The sequence below is a fragment of the Lycorma delicatula genome, chromosome 10 (genome assembly GCF_047948215.1).
Source record: "Lycorma delicatula isolate Av1 chromosome 10, ASM4794821v1, whole genome shotgun sequence".
NCBI lineage: Eukaryota > Metazoa > Arthropoda > Insecta > Hemiptera > Fulgoridae > Lycorma > Lycorma delicatula.
Window position 1 is genome coordinate 114900731 of NC_134464.1, and position 20779 is coordinate 114921509.

The window sequence follows — 20779 nt, forward strand, 5'->3', positions numbered from 1 at the left end:
TGGCCTAGGGGGTTATAACTCAAAATATTTTTAATGGTAACACCCTTTGTGTGATAACTATTTTAAAGATCTTTCTAACACAAGAAAAGAGGTATAAATAAAACGTTGGTACAATATCTGTAAAACAGATAAATCCCACTTTATCCCTGTTATTACAGGGATAAAGTGGGATTTTGAAAAAAATACATTGATAATTTAAAAAAATGTTATTACAAATAAATAAATTTATAAAATTTGATTAAATGGATATGATCAAATAAATTTAAAATAAGATTCTTTATTAAGTATAAAGTTTGCTTATTTACTTCATTTCATTTTAATAAATTTTGAAATGTCTTCTTTCTGTTGTTTTACAATATGCTAGTCGGTTGTAAAAGGATGATACAATGATTTATATTATTATTTTCAATCGCTGACAACCTCTCTGATAGAGTGGTAGATATTTTTGTCTTTTTCATCTAGCTTCTGAATTCCAATCCTGGTCAGGTTAATGATTTTAAATGCTACAGAATTCATTTCTCATTCTCATTTTAAAATGGAAAAAAAACTATAATTGGACATCAACCTATAATAAATATTGAATAAATACATTTAATTGTACTTAAATATACACATTTTTGTAAGCTTGTAAGAATTATAAAAATACCTGGTTTTTATCTTGTGATATTTCTTCTGTATGTGCTTCTCTAATTTCCTCAATATTTTCTTCCTGAACTTTCACACTTTCAGTTAACCCCATATCATGTAGAATATTTTCAACTTTTTTACATTTTCTGAAAATAAAAAAAAGTAAATTAGACCTTCCATAAAACAATTACCTTAATAAAATAAAATATGTACCGCAACTTATTGAATTATCCAAGTTAATTTTATCGTCAATTACTTAATAATACTATTCCATCATTGATATAATACACAGTTCTACACCAAATCTATCAACTATTTCAATAATAAAATGAACAAAATAGATTTATCTGTATTAAAGGCATTCAAAAATATTATCTAACAATGCAACAACAAGTTCCCAAGACTGTGTAGCAATGTCTAAAATATAGTGAGAGTATTTCTTGGGTTAATCATCAGTAAAATTAATGTATACTAATTATTAAAAAGAAACCAGCCACTAATTCATAAATATTAGCTGACGAGCTAATATTGTGTGAGGTTAGTGTTGTATAAGCTTTATATTGTAATTGATTACATCATCTTTTTGTTTTATTAATTGTCAGTAAATAATGTATGATTCTGTGTAGGAAGGATCTAGTCACTAATCTTGGCCAAGGCACTTCTCTATTCTGCTTCCTTACGTAGAAGATAATGGATAATTACGGGTTGATAATGACATACATACATACAGGGGCTGTTTTTTTTTAACCTCTGATTGTCCATCTAAGTAAACAAGAGATAGGTAGGGGCCAGGTCTGCTTGTCGTGCGATTGTGTCCCCCCTCACCACAACCTCTGTCAATGCTGGCTCCATTGCATCAGTCTGAGTCGAGCTCCGGGCAATTGAACATAGCTACTACAATCGATGCTCCCACCAAGTGTGAGTTGTGAATGTGATATGTTTGCACAAGGATGTCTGCAAGCACAAGGATGTAGCGCTGCTGAAATCAATTGCAGAATGAGTCTAGTGTAGGGCGAAAACTTTATGAGTGATGGTAGTGTACAGGAATGGTGTAGGAAATTTAAAGAAGGGAGAATGGACATCCATGTCAAAGGTGGGCAAAGACGCAAGTCTGTGACAATTGTTATGCCTGGTTGAGCATGTTCAGAATTTTGTCTGTGACAAAAGAGGTTTACGATAAGTGAACTTTATGCAGAAATTTCAAGGTCTTCTCTGTACACAATTGTGACTAAAGACCTAGGATACTGGAAACTGTGTGCATGTTGTGTCCCAAAAATGTTGAGGGACGATCACAAAAAGCAGCGAATGGTGTCAGTCTTAAAGTTTCTCATGCACTATGATAATGAGGGGGAAGAGTTTTTAAAGTCTATCATTACTGGTGATGAAACTTGGATCTAGTAGGACAACCCAGAAACTAAAGAACAGTCTAAACAGTGATGCACACTTCTCCAAACAAGTCGAAAAAGTTCAGACACTGAGCAACAGGAAAACAATGGCTACAGTTTTTTGGGACCATGAAACTGTCTTGTTGGTGGACTTTATGGAGCAGAGGACAACAATAAAAAAGGAAGTTTATTGTATCTTTACATCACCTCTGCAGAACGATCCAGGATAAACAAAGAGGCATGCTCTTGTCCAGTGTGGTTTTGATCCACAACAATGCAGAACCACACTGTGCCAACATGATGCAAGACCTTCTCAAACAATTCAAGTGGGAAGTTTTCAATCATCCAGCATATAGTCCAGACCTAGCACCTAGCGATTTTCACCTCCTTTGAGAATTGAGAATTGGACGGACAACTCTTTGCGAGCAATGTAGAACTTTAGGGGGCTGTCAAGACGTACCTTACCTTACTGGCGGCAAACTTCTTTGAAGAGGACATCGGAAAGCTGGTGTCACGATACAACAAATGCCTAATCGTTTTGGTGATTATATAGAAAAATAGACACCGCTCAACTTTTTGTAATAAAATCATTTTGTTATGTCAATGTGTCTTTTTTTTTATAGCCCATCGGAGGTTGAAAAAAAAACAGCCCTCATAAATATGAATAAAAATATATATAACATAACTGAATTATAATTGCTACATAAATCCTATACTTACACATCATCTAACGGAACTTCTACAATTTCCTCTTCAATATTACTTTCAGCTTCTTTATAAATTAATTGTTTTGAATCAACTTCATCTTTAGATTCAACTAATTCAATATTATTATCAACATTATCCTGAACTACATTCATACTATGTAAATCGCGATTTAACTTATATATTTTTTTAATTCGTTTTAATTTCTCCAATTCTTGTTTTTCTTTAATTAAATAGCGATTCATATAAAATGATTTTTCAAAAAAATCAGAATTCATACTTCTTTTTATAGCACCTTTACCATGTGTCATACATGGTATATTAGAAATGCCTTTAATCTTTTCTGATGAACAGCTTGAGCTAACAATTCCATCCTTTTTATCCATACATTTTTTATTAATAACAGATGGTTTTAACTCAGATGATGATATTTCATTTTGTGTTTTAATTGTTGGAACATGCATACAACTTTTTTTTGAAATTAATTGTTTGGTCTTTTTTCCAGTAACATCTTTTTCAGATATATCTTTAGGAGGAATTTTTATTCGATTTCTATTATTTATTAAAGTATTTGCAAATTTATTAATTATATTACTTTTCCGTATGGGTATTTTTGTTGGTGAAGAGTATACTTTTTTAACAGCATTTTCACCCGGCTGTAATGTAGAAAATATTTTACTACATTTACCACATGTTTGTTCTGTTTTCTTTATATTATCATTTTCCGGCCTCCTCAAACTGGTGTCCTCTGAAGTAAGATAAAAGACACAACTTATTTTAAAATTTGGAAATAAAATTATTATTTTTACATTAACATAAAGTTTGTATAACACATATCAAACAATTATTTTTAAGATATGTCTAGAGGACAACATTATGATATAACATTAATATATAAAAAATAAATAGAAACAGAAATAACACTAATGGAAAAATATATAAAAACTAGTTGACAAAAAACAAAACATGACCAATTTCATGAATGCAGAATATTATAGCTTAAATATGCTAATCCAGTAACTGGTGACCAATGGTTTTAACTCTGTCAATACTCTGGTTCGGTTTTAATTATTTCAGATTGACAATTGTTAATATTTTCAAGCAGCATTCTTATTTAAGCATTTCTATTACTGGGAAGAACAATATTATGATTAAAACAAATTTTCAATCCATAAAATCTTACTAAAAACAAAACAAAGTTCACTTTGGAGGCAGCAGTCTCATTTATAAAATACAATAAACAATAGTTTGCTCAACTAGAAAAATATTTCTCATCTTTTTCTTTGACAAAATCAAAGAATTGGCTTAGGATGAAGAATAAAAATTAATAGCTAGGAAAACTGGCATAAAACATTGTTCTTATTAAGACAAAAACAGCAATTATCGTAAATATTGTAACACCCTACTGGAACAATTCAAGTGAAATTCATGAAAACTGATTCATGAAAATTCTGGGATATGGCATATGTTCAGCTCCAAAAAGAGGCTCTTTTGATCACTGATGTCATCTCCATTAAAATGCTGGAGTACAATGTGAAAGTGATTTTCGACCACTGAATGGCAGTTTATAGGAGATGCCATACAAATACTGATAATATAAAATTACAACTGCTTACATAAACAATATCAAAATGATTATATATCAAAAAGTAACTCCTGATTGCATTTAAGAATAAACCTTTAAAAAATTTGCTCCAAATTTTCATATTTTTTTAATTACTTTTCCCCCACATCCAACTTATTTTTTTTATTTCTCTGGCACATATCATTTTTTTATATTTCTATGCAATTCATGTTTTTGATCATGTGACTTAAGTTCAGTTTCTGCAATCTAAAATCAGAGACTAAACTGAAGAGAAAACATTACTTACTACTGTAATAAGAATAAATTGATAATAAAAGTGTTTTTTAGAAGCTCTAATTTTTATGAGTGAGGGGGCTAACTTCCTCCCCTTTTTAAAACACTATTAAAAAACCAAAACAGGAGGTTTGTCATGCCATCAAGATAAGAGCAAGCATAATTTTTGTTACCACCACATTAATATTACACATACAAAAAACTAAGTAAATTTATTTATATTTTGAGAATGATATCACATATAAATTAAAGTAGACCAAATTATTTGATATATATTTTATCTTATTTTATTCACAGATATCACAACATAATAAGAATTGAGGTTGTGCATCAGCCACATATTTGAAATATAGTTTCCTTGTTTAAAAGTAGAATTATTTTTAAATAAGAATTTTCTGATTCTCATTGAAAAGGTTTTATTAATAAATTACATTATTTATGAAATTTTTAAACTATTAAGACAGCAATTACCTGTGTTATAATTGTCGGAATAAAGATTTACACAAAAGATCTACATCTGATTACATGATTAGGGTAAATTATGATTAAAAGATATACGAATCTCAGGAATTAGATTATAATTAAGTAATCTAAAATAATTTATTTGGTATTACACTGCTTATAGGAATGTAAGAATTAATAAATTAAAAAAAATTGACTCAAAGAATTCAGTGATGTTAATGGAATTGTATTCTGTTAATTATAATGGTCAACATAAAATTTGGAACTGAAAAGGGAGTAGATGTTCAACATAGTATTTTATATGCTGAATCTGAATATGTATTGCGAAACAACCCATTATGTAATGTTCTTAAGTTTCAACCCCTTAAATTTATTTGTTCCATCATTTGTGGAACAAATACAAATAAGTTAGTATGTCTGTATGTTTGCTTATTCATATCTGATTTATATTGTGACGCATGGTGTAGGCCTATATTTGATACATAACAGTCGAATGATGTCATCTCATGTCTAGCCAGACATGTAAGTTGAGTCAAGTAATGAGTAATTCAATGTGATGAAATTTTCTTCAGTATGAGTTCAGCTCTTGGTATGACTTGCGGTATTGGTTTTATCATAAACATATTATACAAACTGTTTCATAAGTGATGGCACAAATTTAGTGAGAGATTTTTGATAGAAATGTTGGTATTATTTTATTGAACATCATTTGTTAAGTTGTGTGCGTGCTTCGTGCTGTGTTTTATTGCATTCCATTGTGAAACAATTTCATAAAGTATTTTAAGTAATTAAGTATTTATAAATTAAAACTTAATTATTTTTATAATTAATTAAGTATTTCTGTAATATTCCAGTTTACTTTCATTCATTAAAACATTTTGAATTTTACAATGAATAAAAATGGGTCTTGTAAAAATTCTCCAAATATTTTTTGTTACGTTTGCTGAGAATTCACCATGAAAATCAATAAAAACCAGTATAGAATCTGCTAAAATCTGCTTACAAACATTATTTTGACTGTCTCTTGGGAGACCACAATAAATCCTGGGCTCCAAATGTAGCACGCATCAAGTGCTACATTAAACTAATCCAGTGGTTAAAAGGAAAAAAAGCATTTGCCTTTTGGCGTACCTATGATTTGGTGAGAGCTTACTAACCATTATGATAACTGCTATTTTTGCTTAACAAGTGTTACTGGTTTCAACTCAAACAATAAAAGCAGCATCACATACCCAAATGTTTGTTCAGCTATGAGACCAGTACTTCATGGTGTTGATTTACCAATAACAATTGCTCCAACTTCTTGGAAAGAAATTTCTGATTCCCCAGAAGACTCAACCAATGAATCCTCAAATTCAATAGATATTTATTACATTCCAGAAGAATCAAATATTAAACATCACCTCATCACACAAGCAGAACTGAGCAACCTAATTTGTGACTTCTATTTGTCAAAACAACATGCAGAACGCCTAGGTTCACATCTTAAAGAATGGAATTTATTAAACAAGGATACTAAAATTTCAGTGTACAGAAATCAAAACAATAATTTATTGAAATATTTTAGAAGAGATGGTTTAATTTGTTCCTGTCATGATGTTAGGGGGCTAATGTCTGAACTGGACAATAAATATGTTATTCATGATTGGAGTTTATTTATAGACTCATCAAAAAGAAGCTTGAAGACAGTGTTTTTGCATAACTCAAATAATTTTTTTTTTATACCAGTAGCACATGCTGTAGGCATGAAAGAAAAATATGAAAGTGTGTCAAAAATTTTAAAAGCTATTAAGTAGATGAATATTTATGGTGAATCATTGCTGATCTGAAAGCAATAGGCCTTCTTCTTGGTCTCTAGAGTGGTTTTTCAAAATATATGTTTCTTGTGTTTATGGGATGGTCGGGCTAAATCAGTTTACCTCAGAAAAGAAAATACTGTCAATATTCCCCTTGTTGAAGCAGATCATATTGTTTTACCACCACTACACATAAAACAAGGCTTGATAAAGAATTAAAGTATTAGAAAATGATGGAGACAGCTTTAAATATTTAGCTGAGGTTTTTCCCCAATTAAGTGAAGCCAAATTTAAAGAGGGAATATTCACTGAGCCACAAATAAGAAAATTAATTTTTGAAAATACATTTGACAGCAAACTGAATTCTTCAAGAACTTGCAGCATGGAAGTCATTCAAAGATGTCATTACTGGTTTTCTTGGAAACAAAAAAACTGAAAACCATGATCAGCTTATAAACGAACTCTTAGCGAACTACAAAAATTTAGGCTGCAGAATGTCATTGAAAATTCATTTTTTACATTCTCATTTGGACTTTTTCCCTTTAAACTTCAGTAACATCAGCGATGAACAAGGAGAAAGGTTCCACCAAGATATATTGCAGATGGAACAACATTATCAAGGCAGATGGATGAAGCTATGATAAGTGACTACAGCTATAAAAAGAGAAAACTTTATTGAACATAAAAGGAAAATAATAAAAAAGAAATTAAGATACGTAAACACCTGCAAAATAAAGATAGGAATTTTAATTGTAATTATTATTATTTTTATTATTCTTGTATTTTATTATTTAAGAAGTTTCTCAATATTTTAGAAGGTCATAACTAAATATCTGATTTCATTTTAATATTCAGCATAAAAAAATACACCTTCTTTTATCTCAGTTCCAAATCTTTTTTTTTACCTGTGTTATTAATGTGTAAATTTTAAATTATCTTTTAGTGACAGTTAAATATTGATAACTATAAAATAGTCATATTTTCAAATCTTATATGCAATTATAACATTTGGATAACAAATTGAGATTTTATTATACTGCATTGTAAATTTGATTTACATGTAGTTCTTATATACAATCTGACTGTGTTATATTAATAGTATTATTTATTATACGCTATGTGCCAAACAGAAAAAATTAATTCATGTACACAAAATAAGTAAATTATTATTATTATTATTGTAACTACTTACCTATTTTAAGTTCACCATCTTTTTGAGGAGACCTGCATCCATTTTTTTGATTACTTCTACCCACAAAAGTTTTATTTATTATATCATTTTTAATATCTTCAGCAAGAAATTTAAGGATTTCATCCATTTGCACACAGTGTTCATTAGAAGGATGTGATTTTAAATGTAATTCATCCCAAAGTAAATCGGTAACAAGTTTCATACGATATGATAATGGCGGATGAACCGAACTATTTCTACCAGATTTAATGTATTGATTCATTTGATTATCATATAATTTTAGTATATTATCATTTAATTCTTTTAATGTATTAATTAATTTTTGATAATTATATGTTAATTTTTTATCACCGTAAGATTGTAACTTTTCAGAATAAATTCTTACAATATTTTGCAAACGTTCCTGTATTTTATCAATATTATCATCGTTACCATTATAGTGCGTATGAGTTTTACAACTAAGATTATTATCACTTCTTAGAGTTATTCTATCATTTTCAAAATTATTATTACTTTCATAAACTGTAACATTGCATGGCTGACAAACTGCAAAATCTTTATCAATAAGTTTTGAACTTTGCGATTTATTAATCATAATACTTTGTTCATTATCTACAATATTTTTATTTATTTCATTAGATTTATCTATAGTATGACAACTTTCATAAATAAATTCCTTTACACAGATATTTTTATTTCTATCATGTTTTGGTTTAAATTTACTTGAAGCTGAAATATGTATAGTCGGTCCGACTTGTTTTGATAATGCTGGTCTAATATTAACGCATGGTAAATCTTGTTTTTTTAAATTTTTACCAAGTAAATGTATTGTACCATTATAAGCATTATCATCATTACTATTATTATTATATTCTGACCGAGTCGTTGTACTCTGTGTCTTTACTAAAGATGTATTTGGTGTATTACGGTACGGTATACCTCTTTCTGTATTAGTTTCAATATCTCTTTTTTTATTACTATTATCAAGTCTTTCATTGCATGTAGAATAATTAATATCAGTGTGTACAATTCGATTACTATTATTACTGAATGATTTACCATTTGGTTTCAACATCTGATTATTATAACTTCTTACTGAAGTACCATCTCCTTTAACAATTTCATTATCTCTTTCATCATTACAATCACAAGATTCATTTTTCTCAATTGGTTTTGCTGAATTTTGTGTATCAGTTTTTATCTCATGATTATCTACAACTGATATATTATTATTATTGTTGTTGTTGTTATTATTATTATGTTCTTCTTTGTTATTAGATGTAACTGAACAATATTTTAATAACTGTACTGGTTCAGAAAATGGATCACTTGGCAAAATAATATCATCAGATTTTAAGTGTTTTGTTCTATCATCAGATAATGATGGACAATTACTTCTAAGTGCCAAACACATTCTAGTAAATTGATCATTACCATCAATGACATCTTTATTATAATTTTCAGAATTACATTGAAATTCTGTTCTAGGTGTTAAGCATTTACTACATAATTGATTAACTTTATGATTATAAATTTGAGCAGCATATTCTCCATTTCTAGGAGATGATCTATCCACAGTTTTTTCATCAATAATTTGTGAAGTAGAAGATTTGTTATTATTTTTATTTTCTGAGGAGAATAACTCTGTTCTGGTTGATTTCTCATTCTGTAAACAAATAAGAAAAAAAAATTAACAATACACCAAAATTAAATCTATTTCATATCATAACTGTACTAAACATAAATTGTGTATACTATTTACCAAAATTAACAATCCGATATTAATTACTGCTCACTTATGTATAAAAAGTTTTATTATATTTTATGCATTAAGTGAGCATAAATGCATGGTGATTCAGGGAAACGGCAAATTTTGAAATTAGTGTTGTTAGCTTGGGTAAGTATCAGGATTGAACCCATTGGGTTGGTCTATTGGTAAGCGCGTCTTCCCAAATCAGCTGATTTGGAAGTCAAGAGTTCCAGCGTTTAAGTCCGAATAAAGGCAGTTATTTTTATATGGATTTGAACACTAGATCGTGGATACCAGTGTTCTTTGGTATTTGGGTTTCAATTAACCATATATCTCAGGAATGGTTGAACTGGGACTGTACAAGACTACACTTCATTTACACGCATACATATCATCCTCAGAAGTAATACCTGAACGGTAATTCCCAGAAGCTAAACAGAAAAAAAGTATTAACACTGAATAACTTTATAGAAGCCACCTCATGCCATCTTGCCATTTAGTTGTCATGGATACTTTGAGTGGTGCACAAGGTGCTTTTCCTTCAAACATTTTTTATAAAAATAATGAAGTGTGGAAGGTGCACATAGAGAATTTTGCCGCCATTTAATTTAGGACACCAAGATCGTCAGCACACGCAATTAACACATGGATACATAATTTTGAGTAAACAGGTTCAACAATGAAAAAGAAACCTCCAGGTGGTGAGTGAACTGTTTGCACACCAAACTGTTGTACACTGTTCAATACACTGTCATGTAGCATATTTACAGCAATGTAGTTCAAGTGTTTGAAGAATACTGTTGCAGGATTTACTTTAACATCCACACAATTTACCGAATGTCAAAACCAGGAACTGAAACCAAATGGTCACATAATGCGCTATCAATTCTGTGAACGAATGTTTGTAAAGATAAATGAGGCTAACAGCTTTGTTAACAAACACTGGATATTGGATGAAGCCCATTTCTACCTTAATGGATTTATTAATAAACAACATTTTCATTCTTGGGCACAAGATAATCTTACATAGGTACACCAGACACACTACACAGCAACAGGGTAACAGTTGGGCGTGCTTTGTTATTGTATGGCATAATAAGCCCTCATTTTTTTAAAAACAAAGATGGCCTCATGATTACAGTCACAACAGACTGAAATGTCATCGTGCTTTTTGTTACGCAAAAACTACAGATATCTCCACAAATTATTGACAACGGTTTTGTTTTAATAATGGATCAACATAATACATGAATATCTACAGCTGCTATATGCCAATCACTGGACAACCATACAATTTTTAGAAATGGTGACAGTGAAATGACCTTCCATTTCTCCTGATTTTTTGGTGAGTGATTTCTTCTTGCGAGGTCATTTTAAAAGCAAAGTGTAGAATAGTTGACCTGCTACAAAAAAAAAAGAACTAAAAACCACGCTCTAAACAGCAATTGCCGAATTCCTGTTGAAATGTACCAAACCATGCAATTTCATTATAAAACTGTAGGAATATCTATGCAGAGATGGAGTCACTTGCAAGGTGGTGTCATCTTCAGAAAATAAGTTTTGTGTATTTTTAATCATAATAGCAATTTTGTTCTATTTAAATGTTAAATTTATTTAATATAATTTTTTTATAAGAATATTTAATTTTCAAAATTTCCTGTTTCACTGAATCACTGAATACATGTAGTGAGTACTGCAATATATATATATATTGCAATATTATATATATATTTAATATTATATCAAATATAAATCATAGTTATCAGATAAGATAAATTTACCATATTAACATTTTGAAAAAAAAGACAATTCATAAAAAAGAATAAGTTTTAATGTAATAAATACTGACTTTAACACCAACTAAAGATGCAGGATACCATGAAAACCAGTTACTGGAAATTTATATGGTAATTTTAACTTATCGAATTACTGTGTTTTGGTGGTTTATATTTCATATAATATTATATTTTATTAACATAATGGTCAAAATGTTACTGAACTATTTGAATTAAAAAAAAAAATATATATATATATATATACACATGTACCTATAAAACAACTTGTCCTGAGACTGAGTAATTCATCAACGACCAGCAAAAACTACAAAAGATAAACTGATGAAAAATTGTATACATGTTCTTCTTATGATATACGTGCACACTAAGAAAGGACTTTTTGAAATTCTGTGTTTAAAGGGTTAAAGTGATGCAACAATGAAATTGTTTAACTTCTCGGCAAGAAATGAAGATATCAACTTGATTTTTGGTGTGTGTAATATCTAAAAACTAATTTCTAGATTCTGATACATTGTAAGAATAGCACTTATGATGTACAAAATAGTATTAGTTCCAAGACTGTACTCACAAAAGCGAGTACAGTACTCAATGAAGCCAAGCATAAGATTGAAGATCATCACTCCCAAGTTCAGTGATTCCTCGAAATGGTACCATTTTGTGTACATGTTATTAGTGTGTATGAATGATTTTATAATTCTCGTTTCATTATCAATCTGCGATGGCTAATAATTTTCAACTATAGACTTCCATCAAATTACGCATGAACTTTGTAAATTGGCCGTCAAACTTTTAAAATTTTTTGTCGTGCTTTTAAAAAATATTCTTCAAGTTGAACACATGTTTTTAAGTGTTATGCTCACTACAGGTCTGGTAGAATTCTGTTAAAGACTGCTATCACTCGTATCACCCAAACACCAAAAAGATGCTGAAAAATATTGTAAAATTTCAAAAACTTATCCATGAGGACCTCATTGAGCAATACATCAAGCGAGTAAAATCATGGTTGGAATCGGTTATGGGGCCCATAAGAAATTTTAACCAAAAATTTAAACATTAATTCTATTGAAGTTTGTCTCACTTCTTTTCAATCACAAGTAGCACCAACCTGATGTGTGTTGTGATCTTCAAAAATAACTAATGACAATCTAAACTGCATTACAGATCATCATGGTTGGGTGAGTTTATGGTTATGATCCAAAGATACAGCTTCAGTTATTGTATTAAAAGATCATGAAGTCATCAAGAACCAAAGAAAAAATGGCTGGACTAAGTTTTTCTGGCTTTTAATATCATTCACCACCAATTTTTTTCTCCTTCAGTAACAAATCTGACTTTTATTGTAATTTAATTTTTAAGGTTGAAAAAAATCTGTTCAACTTGAGAAAAGAGGAAAATGATGAAAGTACTAGAAATATGGAAAACCAATGATGGCTATTTCTCCTGAACAATGTGCACGCTCACATCCTCATTGTTTTTGAATAATCATTCCAAATCCTCTATATTTTCTTCATCTAATCCCCTCTAACATTGTCTTGATTTCAAAAATGAAACTGAAGCTGATACACCAAAAGAATACATCTAAACAGAATCAAAGGTGGTAATGCTTTAGGAAAAAGACTTTGCTGGTGTTATTGAAGTGTACAAGAGGCATTTTCAGCACTATATGTTCCCAACGAGAATATTTTGAACAGGCTACGGTAAGATTATATATTTTTTGTATGTAATCCAGGAAACTTTTACACTACACCTTCTATACTGACATTAACTTAAATGTGGAAAGGAACACTCAAAACTGAGCAAACTTACAATTTAGATAATACAGTTACAAATGACAAATAAAGAAAAAAGATAATAAAGAAGTTAATGCAAACACAGATAAACATCTAAAAAAATATGGTATAAAACTATGAAATAATTTAAATATTCTCTTCAACCATAAAAATATTTGCTGAATATCACTTCATTTAATTTCATTACATTACATATAATGAGAAAAATATGTTAAAAAACTAACATTTAAAAAATAAATGTATATATTATGTTTACCAATTTATTTGCAGAAAGATATGCTTGTTGATTATCAATAGATGATTCACTTTCACTGTAAAAAAAATTAATAATTTTATCTGTTAATTAAAAATCCACATTAATTACTCCAGTAGCAATTAATAATATTATTTTTATTATATAATTACATTTTTAAAAATAACAAGTGAAAAGATTTTTCATATGATAGATTTATATTTAATTCAATATTCAAATTTAGATAATCTGAATATTTTCACAAAAAAATTCTTGAAAAAATGAATACCGCTAATAAAAAGTAATTTCTTTTATTAAAGGAAACTAATGATTTATTTCAATAAAAGAAGAAGGTTTCAAATTTGACATATTTATAGTTAGTCACTTATATTACCCTAAAAAATGTTTGTTTAATTTTACAGCTGCTTACATGATGTACTATAAAATATTTTTTATTCAAATATAAAAAAAAAAAAAAAATAATAATAATTTAAATGAAATGATTACAGGTGAAATATTAAGATAACCAAGCATAAAATGTGATGTACACTGGTTTTTCTCAACCTTTCAGTATCTGCGACCCAATTTTCAATCATAATTTTGTATGAGATCCTCCCATCTCATACAATAACAATGTATACAATAATAATGACTTTGATTATTTTGACGCTAAAGCTACAGTATGACCTTAATTCTAAACCTTACAAATTACCAAGAATAACTAAATTTAATGATCTTTGGCAACACTGATTCGCTGCATTGACAAAACCAGAATTGATGCCTCTCTGTCTTATGTCCACCATATTGGATATTCCCGTGGCTTTGCAAGAAGTTCCAATTTGTCTCAAACATTCTGGGGCATCTGCGCGACCGTCAAAAGTATGAACTGAGAAGGACATGCCTTTAAGTACTTAAGAGACAAATTTCCGATAAGTGAAGCAAAAGTTAAGGAAGGTATCTTCGTTGGGCCACAAATTCAACAACCTGTAAACCTGTAAAGGATCCTGCATTTGACTGAAGTTTGGAGGGGAAAGAAGAGGAAGCTTGGGAAGCCTTAATAAATGATTACGTATTATGAGTTGGCAATCACATTCTTAACCTTCAATTTTTCATAAACTAATTGCAGTACATGTTAATAAATTCAGACTTTAATATAAATCTAAAAAAGTCTTATTTTATCCCTCAATCAATTGATTGACAACTAATGTATTCAGCTAATGTATTCATTCAATTCTATTTTATTGTGATGAATTAACATAAAAAAATCCTAAAAACTGAAGAATATTATAAAGAAAAATCCGTATAAACATTTCTTGTAGTCTTTATCTAATATTAAAGTTCTGAGTATAGCAGTTTTCTGAGTCATAATTTTATAATTTTCAACAAAACTGCTTTGTTTTAATCAAAAATGGTTTTTCTTAAATACATATAATGTTGTATAATAAATATTTTTTCAAAAGAAAATGAAAATGAGGATGTAACGAGTAAAAAAACAAATGTAAAACAAGTTATAGACAAAAATAACTGGAATCTGCACTTTGTAAAGCAAGCTTACAATATCAGGTGATTCAAAAAGGACTTCACAAATTTAAAAACATATAAACATTTATTGAGGTAACTTACAGATTTCGTTGAGGTCTTATTTAATAGAAGTTTCATCTAAAATTCACTTTGATTTGGCTTCAATCTGTAATGCAACATACATCCCAGCTGAAGTCATTTTCATTTGAGACTGTAACGAGCAAGTTGGGCGTTACCTCTGCAGCTGTAGCATTAATTCAAAGTCTTAGCTCAACAAGATCAACAGGCAAAAGTGATAAACCCGATCTTTAATGAACCCCCACGAGAAAAGTGTAGCAGAGGACAAATATGGGGAGCATGGTGGACATGCAATTAGACTTTCATGACCAATCCACCAACTTGGAATTGAGTATAAAGAAAATCTTGAACTTCTAGGCGGTAGTGAGGTGGTGCCCTGTCTTGCTGATAATAATGGTGTCCAGCATGGTCATCAATGTCTAACTGAGGTATTGGAATTTTTTTTTTGAGGCGAAAAATGCTTTTGCATTATCACCCGGAACAAATATAACATTGCAAAATAAAAACATATTTCAATAATTATTAAATAGCTGAATACAGATGCATGGCCTTAAGAAATAAGATATTTGATAGCATCATTGTAAATTTTGAAGCATGTCCAGATAAACGATACCATTTACCATTTTATTGCTTCCTGGAAGAAGAACAAGCTGTACTGCCTTTTTTTACTTAGGGCACAAAACACATTGTCCTTCGGGCTATCATGAATGTGCTGCAAAGTTTCATGAGGGTTTTTGCTACACCATATTCAATATTTATGAGTGTTTACCTTGCCACCGATGTGAAACGTTGACTCATTGCTAAAAACTACACTGTCTAAAAATGTATTGTTGTGTGCAACTCTAACCATCATTTCCACACAAAACTGCAGTTTGTCGTCAACTGTAATGTGTTGAACCATGATTAGCTTGTATGGCTTCTAGTGCAATCGTTTACCTAATACACTCCAAACAGTTGTTTATGGAATACCAATCTCATGTGATACACATCATTTGATTTCTTCAGACTACATGTAAAGCTTTTTCTGAATCGTTTCGTAGCAACTTCAAGGATGCATGTATTCTGGTGATTTTGTATGTTTAATAGAACAACCTGTCTCAACGAAGGTTTGGTGCCAAGAGTAAATTATATGTGTTGCTCCCTACTGTACTATCTATGAAAATTGCATTGAACTGCAGTTGCTGACTGCAAATCGTGAAACCAAAACACACAATGTACACACATTCTGTACCAGCAAATGTATCTATTTTTAATAGCACTGGTGACCAAATTTGGTACTAATGAACTACGTGAGCCAAAACTGCTATGAAATGAGATCTCAACCAAATCTGTAAGTTATCTCAACAAATTTTTATGTACTTTTAAAGTTGTTAAGTTCTTTCTAAATCACCTAGTATTCTGTAGCATTGTCAGTGGCATTACTCTGTATTGTTCATAAGCCATTCATAAGTCAATTTATCTTGGTTCTAGTTAAATGTAATTTGATATTTTATGATAGATTATTATAAAAAGTTTCAAATTGTTTGATGTTTCAAAATGATTTTAAAGAGAAAGTTCTAGGTAAAATATGGACCTGCAAGTGGTTATCAGATTTCAAGCAAGAGGAAATGTCTCCTGAAAATCAACCAAGAGCTAGCTGACTTTCCAAAATTAGGAAAGACAAATCTTGAAAAACTGTGCACAGCACTTTATAAAGATTGTTGTCGGACTAGTGAAGAGATTTATGAATTGACTTATGTATTTTGGAGTTTTTGTCAATAAATTTTAACAATGATAAGCATGAAACAGACTGTTGCAAAATTTGTGCCTCTGTTGCTCATGGAAGTTCAGAAAATTAGTCATGTTAATTTTGTCGTGATTTGAAGGAGCAACCTTAAAATGATCCACCCTTAACTTCTGAAATCGGCTGGTGCTGAGAGTTGATTCTATGTATTACCTGTATTATTTATTCTCCTGTATTACCTGTATATGAAACAACAATCAAGATAGTGGAAATCGCTATATTTTCAGAGACAAAAAAAAAACAACATGGCAAGTTTATTCAAGCATAAAAATAATGTTGATCTATTTTTCATGATATAAGTGGGATCGTTCACAAAGAATTACTTCGACCTGAACAGATGATGAGTCAGCATTTCTACCTAGACATGTTGATAAGTTTGCAATGAAAACATTGGTGATGTGGAAATGTGGTGATTAGTTTCTGCACCATGACAACATCTGTTTTTACCATCTTCTGCATGAAACGGCGTTTGTCAAAAAACAAGATGACTGTTGTTCCTCACCCTCTCTGTGTGTATGAAAAAAGAATTCAAAGGAATGCATTTTTGTATTGTGGAGAAAATTAAAGATAAATTGCTGGAGGCCTTGGGCATTGCTCCTTTTCAAAAATTCAAAAAATGTTTCCACAATGTGGGAAAACCATTGGGAAAAGTGCATTCAATCATATAGCGAGTACTTTTAAAAAGTTTCAGTAAGTAAAAATGATTAAAACAGTTTTTTGTTAACTCTGGTTATTTTTGGTAACCTTCTTATATTTATAAACAAACATCAACTTCATTTTACTATAATATCGTAGAACCAGATATGTAAAGGAACATTTTTACCAACCATAATAACTATAAGAAAAGAAATCTAAAAAAGTAACTAATGTACTAGCAAAATTCCATCCACAGCTAAGCAAAGTGCAGCCTCAGTTTGGGGACTACAACCATGACTTACAATCACCTTTTAAACAATTTCCTTTGGTTTTATTAAAAAAAACAAGTTTTAGAGAATTCATTCATTAACTAAAGGCTACGCCTTGTCGATTTAGCCACGTCAGTCTCATCTCCGCTTCTCTCTTCAAGTCATTATACGAACCAAGACCCATCTCTTCTTTAACAATATTGATGATGGTTGCTCTCGGTCTACCTCTAGGTTTTTTACCCAAAACCTTGCCCTCAAATATATTCATCAAGAATTGGTCATGTCGTAGTACACGTCCTATCAATTTCGCTCTTCTTCTTCGTATAACATTTAGCAAAGACCTCCTCTCACACACTTCTGTTAGCACTCGATCATTTCTTTTCCTATCCATCCAGCTTGTTCTTGTTATTCTCACCAAATACACATCTTCATTGTTTCCACTCTTCTTTTTTCCGCTTTCCCAAGCGTCGATGTTTCACACCCAAAAGTTAGAACACTCCAGTCATAAGTTTTAGTGAACTGTTTCTGTATTTGCATACTCATATGATTATCAGTCAGTATATTCTTTTTATTGTGGAAAGCTCGTTTTGTCAGCACTATTCTTCTTTTTACTTCTGTGGCTCATTTATTATCACTAGTGACGGTGCTTCCCAAATAACAAAAACTGTTAACCTTCTCTACAACAGTACCGTCTAATTTAATATCAACCTTTCTTTTTCCTACAATCAATCTTTGTCTTCTCCTTATTAATTTTCAGTTTAAGTTTTGTTAGTACTTTAGATAGTGTTTCTAACATAATCTCCATTCATCTTGCTTATTCTGCCAATAACACAATTTATTTTTTGTTTTAGAGAAACAGAAGATTAAAATAAAACAAGTAGAAAATTAAAGATGTGCTATGTAGCAAATAGCTTTTCATTAAAGTATTAGTAAGAAAAAAAATAAACAGCAAAAATTTTCATCATAATATTAAAATGATTGATAAAAATAAATAATAAATAAAGTTATGCGATTTAAATAATCTCATTCAATATACGTGATTTTATTTTAAAACAAACAAAAATTACCTGTCATCACAAATTTCATTTATGTTCATAATTTCAGCACATAACTTAGGGATATCTGATTCCAGCTGAGTAATTTCTTTTTGAGCTGTACATAGTAATTTCTCAGTTCTATTTATTAAATCCATATTTTTTTGCGAAGTAGGTGAATTTAAATAAAAATTATTAAATTCTCTATTAGCTTTTTGCGATGCTGGTAGTTGTGATGAAGACTAAAACAAAAGAAAAACCTTTTTTCAATTTAAAATAAATTGCTACTATCTCTATAACTTGTATAAGAATGCCAAATATTTTTAGCATTACTCTTTTTTATCGTCAACCAGAAAACTAACACTACCACCACCATCACCAGTACAACTGAAACACTAACTGTTGTCCAAGTGAATACGTACAATAATTTTATAAACAAATTCGTAACAGAATAATAAAAATTGCATAAATTATACATGCTAATTGTAATTATAATTTCTTTAAAAAATCAGAAGGGAATTAATGTGTAAACAAAGAAAGGTTACAGTGACAGATATCACTGAATACTCACTTGACTTGAGTTTGTAAAGAACCTAGTTTTTAATTTTCTAACTGCTTACCTAAACTGAAGCATGTTTTCAATCTAATATGTTTTTCTATGTTTATTCAAATGTTATTTTATTCACCAAATGGGTCATTTGTGATAATTATTTTGTTGGATTAAATGTATACTTAGTGTGATGTGATTATTATAATAAAAATATTTTCATAAAAATTGGTCAAACAACTAAGGACAAAAAAAAATTCCTAAATTACAGAGAGCTTCAGTATTTTTTTTGCGTTATTTCTCTACATTCCTTTTATTTATTTTTATCAACACGCAGGTTTTCTTTTTTACATTTCTTGAGAGCAAATTTTTATGATTTGGGTAGTATTTTTTAAAAATAAAATTAAAATAAAATTAAAAAAAGTATATAAAGTAATTAACGTTAAAAAAATAAAACACAAAAATCAAATACAGAGAGATCCAAAAGTCACACACATCAAAATTGAAGTGTCTATAAATAGTAGTATAGTTGAAAAAGTTCTATAGGCTACTGCATGATAGCATCAAAGGTATTAACAACAAACGTAGACACCATTGTGATGTGTATTAATCACATGACACTTGCAGCAATGCCTTGTTTTACTGCTTGGTAAACATGTCATTTTCCCAAGAGCAACAAGTTTTCGTTATTGAACATTATTTTTCCAGTCGTTCTTATGAATGTGTTGTAGATGAATTTCGTGGGAAATATCTGGATGTGGCAGTACCTAACAATTCGATCCTAATGAGATTAATTGCTCGTTTTAGAAAATGCGGATCAGTTGCAGACAAGAAAAGAACCAGGAGACTGGCCATTTTGACTTAGGCTAAACTGGCTGAGGTTAAGAATGTAATGTAGCGTTCGCCTTCAAAAAGCTTGAGGAGATTATCAGTGCCCTCTAAGATTTCCTATAGAACTGCTCAGAGAGTGATGCAGCGGTAACAATTTTGTGCATATCATGTTCACAGTGTTCAGGAATTGATGGAGCTGGATAAAGAAAAGCGTGCAGTGTACATGGTTTGAGTCATTTGTTGACAACTATGGAATTGCAGAGCTTTATCATGTTTTCAGCTAATGTGTTTAATGTGTTTTCAGCCATGTTTTCGAGACATGGTTTCAGCTAAGTGAACAGTCAAAACACTACAATTTGGTCGACTGAAAATCCACATGTGTTACATGAAAACCCCTTAACTCTCAGAAAATGGGAGTGTGGTGTGCTGTATCCTGTCATCGAAGAATAGATCCCCATTTTCTTTGAAATTACAGTGAACAGTGTTG

General features: G+C 30.1%; 1 protein-coding gene across 1 annotated transcript in view; it reads right to left on the reverse strand.

The window, feature by feature from the left end:
- LOC142330950 (uncharacterized) overlaps positions 1 to 20779 on the reverse strand; it is a 229621-nt gene that overhangs the window by 31793 nt on the left and 177049 nt on the right. Inside the window, exons 4-8 of the mRNA XM_075376413.1 lie at positions 18948 to 19156; positions 13618 to 13672; positions 8026 to 9691; positions 2733 to 3465; positions 647 to 773 (exon numbers count right to left, since the gene is read on the reverse strand). Of these exons, the coding sequence (XP_075232528.1) occupies positions 647 to 773; positions 2733 to 3465; positions 8026 to 9691; positions 13618 to 13672; positions 18948 to 19156 (2790 nt within the window). The remainder of the gene's footprint in view (positions 1 to 646; positions 774 to 2732; positions 3466 to 8025; positions 9692 to 13617; positions 13673 to 18947; positions 19157 to 20779) is intronic.